At 31.3% G+C, this 4684-nt stretch overlaps 1 protein-coding gene across 1 annotated transcript; it reads right to left on the bottom strand.

The window, feature by feature from the left end:
• Positions 1 to 3124: 3124 nt before the first annotated feature.
• Positions 3125 to 3581, bottom strand: LOC121220957 (homeobox-leucine zipper protein ATHB-6). Its single transcript, XM_041101033.1, has 2 exons — positions 3482 to 3581; positions 3125 to 3413 (listed from the first exon to the last, which is right to left on the bottom strand). Exons 1-2 carry the CDS (start codon positions 3540 to 3542, stop codon positions 3148 to 3150), a joined length of 327 nt encoding a protein of 108 aa, XP_040956967.1. The 5' UTR covers positions 3543 to 3581; the 3' UTR covers positions 3125 to 3147.
• Positions 3582 to 4684: the final 1103 nt, after the last annotated feature.

Here is a 4684-nt window from a genome sequence, read left to right as displayed (position 1 = left end):
GGCGGGTGGGTTTAAAATCCAGTCTATTACATTTTGATTCAATAAAGGCTCGTCTACTAATAGCTTTGGTTAAACCATATATTTACCCTCCAATAACATGGTTTTTTTTTTCTTAGTATTTAATTACAATTGTATTAAAATTATTAATTAAAAATAAAAAAATATTTTTTTAAAATACTAATTACAAATATTTAATGATTATATTTAAATATTTAAAATATAGTTTATATATTCTAATTAAATTTTATAAATAATTAATATTTATTGTTTAAAAATATTTAAAATTTATATTTCATATATTAAAATATTAACAACAAGTTATAATAATTTTTTTATATTCTTACTAAAATATAATAATATTAACTAATTTAAACATTATTTAAATGCATATTTATTACTTGATAATAACATGTCTAAAATAGACATTTTATTTCTCAAAAGCATTTTTTGACACTCAAATTTTAAACTAAATTTTTCAAAAGCATTTTTCCACAGCACTTTTCAAAAACAATGAAGAACTGGCCCTTAGTCGCTCGTAAATGTTTAGATTATTTTTCGGTTTTTAAACTTTAAAAGGTTACAATATTAGCTCTAATTTCTTATTCCCTAATTAAATAAATTGTTATTTGGTTGTATTTTAGTTCTCTTATTTAAAAATCTTAAATGTGACTAATTTTGAATGCATACTATTTACATAAATAAAATATTAATTTTATCACTAGATTAAAGTTTTATTTTAATATAATATTTGTATAACTGCATCTTAATTGTGCTGTACTTATTTTATTATCTCTATTAATTGTATACATTGATAATGTTATTTATTGAGTTTGTGACACAAATTAACTCGATATTAATTCAAGATTGATAATTACGTCATGGTAAACTGTCGTAACACATTTAATACTCTTAATATGAAATATTTACATGTTTAAATTTTATTTTACTCACAATTTAACATTTTTTATTTTAATGTTATATATATTTCGTGTGTTAATATTAATTAATTTTAAATTATACGTCTCGTTATTTATTGTATGTTATTTTTAAATTAACATCTATTTTCTTGTAATTTTCACATAAAATTTCTAATTACTTCCATGCAAATACTCTATTCCTAAGGCGACATCCATGGGAATCAAAAGTCGATTACACTTATCAAAATTCCTGGCAATAGTAGGTTTTTCCAGAAAAAAAAAATTAATTATGTAAATGTGCAATTGAAACACCGTTATAGGTTAACAAAAAGCAAACTTTTAGTACCTCACGTTCTTTCTATAAAGCATTTTTTAAAGAACCATTAACCATGTATTCTAACCATGTCTTCTATAACGATTGCTACAAAGTTATTAGGACCATCGAATACTACTCCATACAAAGCCACGACATTTAGATGATGCAAATCAATGATTATAATCACCTCATTCCACAAATCCTCTATCTGATCATAATACATTTACCATACTACTAGTTGTTAGCAAGCGAAATCTTAAGATGGAACTTAAGGCTGTATTTGATAGGGAAAATCAATTCTGGAATTGGCTTTATACGTTTTCCAGTGTTTGATAGTAGAAAAATATTTTCCTTTTGTAAAACCAATTCCAAGACACGGGAAACCCTATTACAAAATTGAGGAAAATGTCTTAGGCCCTTCATTTCGGTAAGACATTTTCCGTTTTCTCTCCAGCCTTCTAATACCTTCATTCATTCATTTCCTTCCATTTTCACACCCCCACAAGATCTGCCGACTGATTTTCCCCCACAATATGTTCTCTCCGACCACCATTTCCGTCAGATCTGTGGGAAATTTCAGGTAAGACATTATTTGATTTTTGATGGTTAAGTAAATTTGTGTGTTTTCCCCTTTTTCTTTCTTCATATGGGTTCCTGCACATATCTTTAGCCTCCACATGATCAGGTGGCTGGTTAAATGGTTGCTAACCAAAGCAAATTTGAATAGAGGATAGCTTTTTTTTCTTCTTTTTTCCCCTCTTTCTTTTGGGGTTTGGGGGATGAGGTTGCCATGTGTACGGTTTTGTCTAGACAAAAATTGATCTGCATGGTTTTTATGATTCTCTGTTGTGTGCTGATAAAACCATATATTTGTATGTTTTGCTCTGAAATTGTTCCCAAAGTCATTTCTAGTTTCTCTAGTTCTACATGTTAAAGGCTAGATTCTATTTTCTGAATCGTTGGTTTTAGTGGAATAGAAGTTTGCAATGCTTAGAATGCTAGTACAACTAGACTGGATTTCTCATACTGTTATGCTTAGTGAATCTTGCTGCTCCAAGTATTTTCTCACCTTATAATTGTTGTTTTAACGGTATGTTGTTTCACAGTGTCTATAAATGAGGTCTTCACTCACTCTTCACCCTACAATCAAAGAGAATTTGGCCCCTTCTACCCACAATCAAATATTATATTTCATCCCCCTAAACCCTCCCTCTTGTTTCTCTCTATAACAGCCACACCCACCACAAAATCTGAACAAAGGGGACACTAACGCATCCCCAATTTTACTGCCCATTCTGTCGGCTGGTTCACAAAGCTAATATTTAGAACAATATTTGATTTTTTTTTCTTAAAGAAAAAGAAAATGTGAAAATTTTGACAAAAAACAGGTAATGTTCTAAAGAAGCAACAGTTTGGTGGTGAGGCTAAAAGCAGAAAGTCCAAAGCTCAGCTCAATGCATCAGAAAGGCCTGGTAAACTTGGCTTTTGCATATATAATTCAGTATAATTTTCCCAGCCCTTCACTTCCAATTTATATGGTGATCATCTGTCCCCTCCCTCCGACAAACAATCCGAATTTTCTTCTCATCAGCTTCTTGATTTTTCTCTAAATCCAGTTCTTTGGTAGCCCGTACTGAGACCCTTCAGTCACCAAGCACATACTTCAGTTGAATACAACAAACAAGATAACAAGTGACACTGCGCATGATGATTCTCCAAAATAACTTAAGATCCATTTACAGTCATTTCAGGTGAGGATTTTGGTGGTACCAAGGGACAATCATCGCCACTTAATTGTCTATTGTCTGAGGGGCTATGCAAGCAATCTGAACAATTTCTAGGAGGTTCATTCTCTCTATTAGCTTTAAGCATTGCATAATCTTTCTCCAACACCTTGGTCTTCCAACGAGCACGTCATTTTTGGAACCAAATAGCCACTTGCCTTGGCTGTAACCCCAATTCTTCAGCTAACTTCACTTTTCTCTCTGGTTCTAACTTGTTTCCCACATCGAAATTCTTCTCTAAAGCCTTAACTTGATGCATAGATAAACGCCTTTTCTTCTCTGTTGCTTGACCACCTTCTTCTAAGCTGTCTTCTTCATCTAAACCATCTAACATAGCCTGGAATTCCTTGCTGTAAATTTGGTGCTTCTTTGAACTCTTCTCCTCTGCATAATCAACTGAATTAAACACATCGAATTTGGGTTAAAGAAACATGAAATAAAGGTGGGAATTTTCATGTGTGTACCTTTAGGCTGAGAGATGGACATGAAAGCATCCAAGGAAGGTGAAGGACTGAGCCTCTTCATGATTTGCAAACCAAAACCAAAGACTTTGAGATTATATTTTTTTAAGTTGTTGTTTGTGATGGAGAGAGGGGGGTGGGGGGGCGGGGGTTTCAAACTTTCAAGCAGGTTTGCTGTTTTGATCTGTTTGGTTTTTTTGGGGAGGGCTTAATTGCAAAGAATGCTATATATTGTGACACTCAAAGCTGACTGACAAAAGATAAATCATACATGTGTCTAAGCTCTTTACTTTCTATTACATTAAGCAGTAGCAGGCAGGGATTTTGATTATGTTTATTGATGATGGCAAGACTGATGTTGTCTTAGCTTCTATTTTTTATTGCTCCTAACGGTTCTAATTTCTTTGTATGCTTGACCTCCAGCTGTATAGTTCTTGCTGTCCTAGCCTCTACCTCAGCATTTGTACTCGTGTTGGTGGCCTTGGTCGATATTTTCATAAGAGGTTTGTGGTGTGCTTGATTTATGATAAGCCTTATAATTCGGTTCAAGTGAATTAAATGGTTGTTGGATGTGTTTGGGTATGGTTTATTATTGATTTACATTTTTTCTGTAATTTGTTGGGAAATGGCAGTGATGAGCTGTTATATTTGGTTGATGGTAGATGTTATAGATTTAAATATATGTAGAAATATAGAGTTTATGGCAAGGAATTATGTTTTTTTCTTTAAAATATAAGGAAATGTTGTTTAAATATTACACATTGATATCGATTTGCATGAAAGAGATTGTAGTGAATATACATTATGAACAGGAGGGAAATAATTCATGCACCCCACCATTTTTTTCACAATTCAAAGATTGAGAATTAAAGAAAAGATGAAGTTAGAAACGGGAGAGTCTCAAAACTTTTGCAAATGACAGATGAACCAAAATCAAATTTGTTTTTAACTTTTCAAGTAGATTTAGATTTAAGAAATCAGGAAGCTAGTAATAACTCATCTATATAGGCATCTTAGGGACTGATATTTTTGTTAATTATGTCCGAAATTTTAACTGTATATATAGCAATTGTAGCAGTGCACTTAAACATTATTTATTTTTATAAAAAGTAATCAATTTATAATTTAAAAAATTATAAAAAATAGAAATAAAAAAATTTATAACATTGTCAAATTTTTTTGTTTATATTGAAATAAAAAAAGAAA

The sequence above is a fragment of the Gossypium hirsutum genome, chromosome D09 (genome assembly GCF_007990345.1).
Source record: "Gossypium hirsutum isolate 1008001.06 chromosome D09, Gossypium_hirsutum_v2.1, whole genome shotgun sequence".
Taxonomy (NCBI): Eukaryota; Viridiplantae; Streptophyta; class Magnoliopsida; order Malvales; family Malvaceae; genus Gossypium; species Gossypium hirsutum.
The sequence above is the reverse complement of the archived record's forward strand: the minus strand, read 5'-3'. Positions and strand labels throughout refer to the sequence as shown.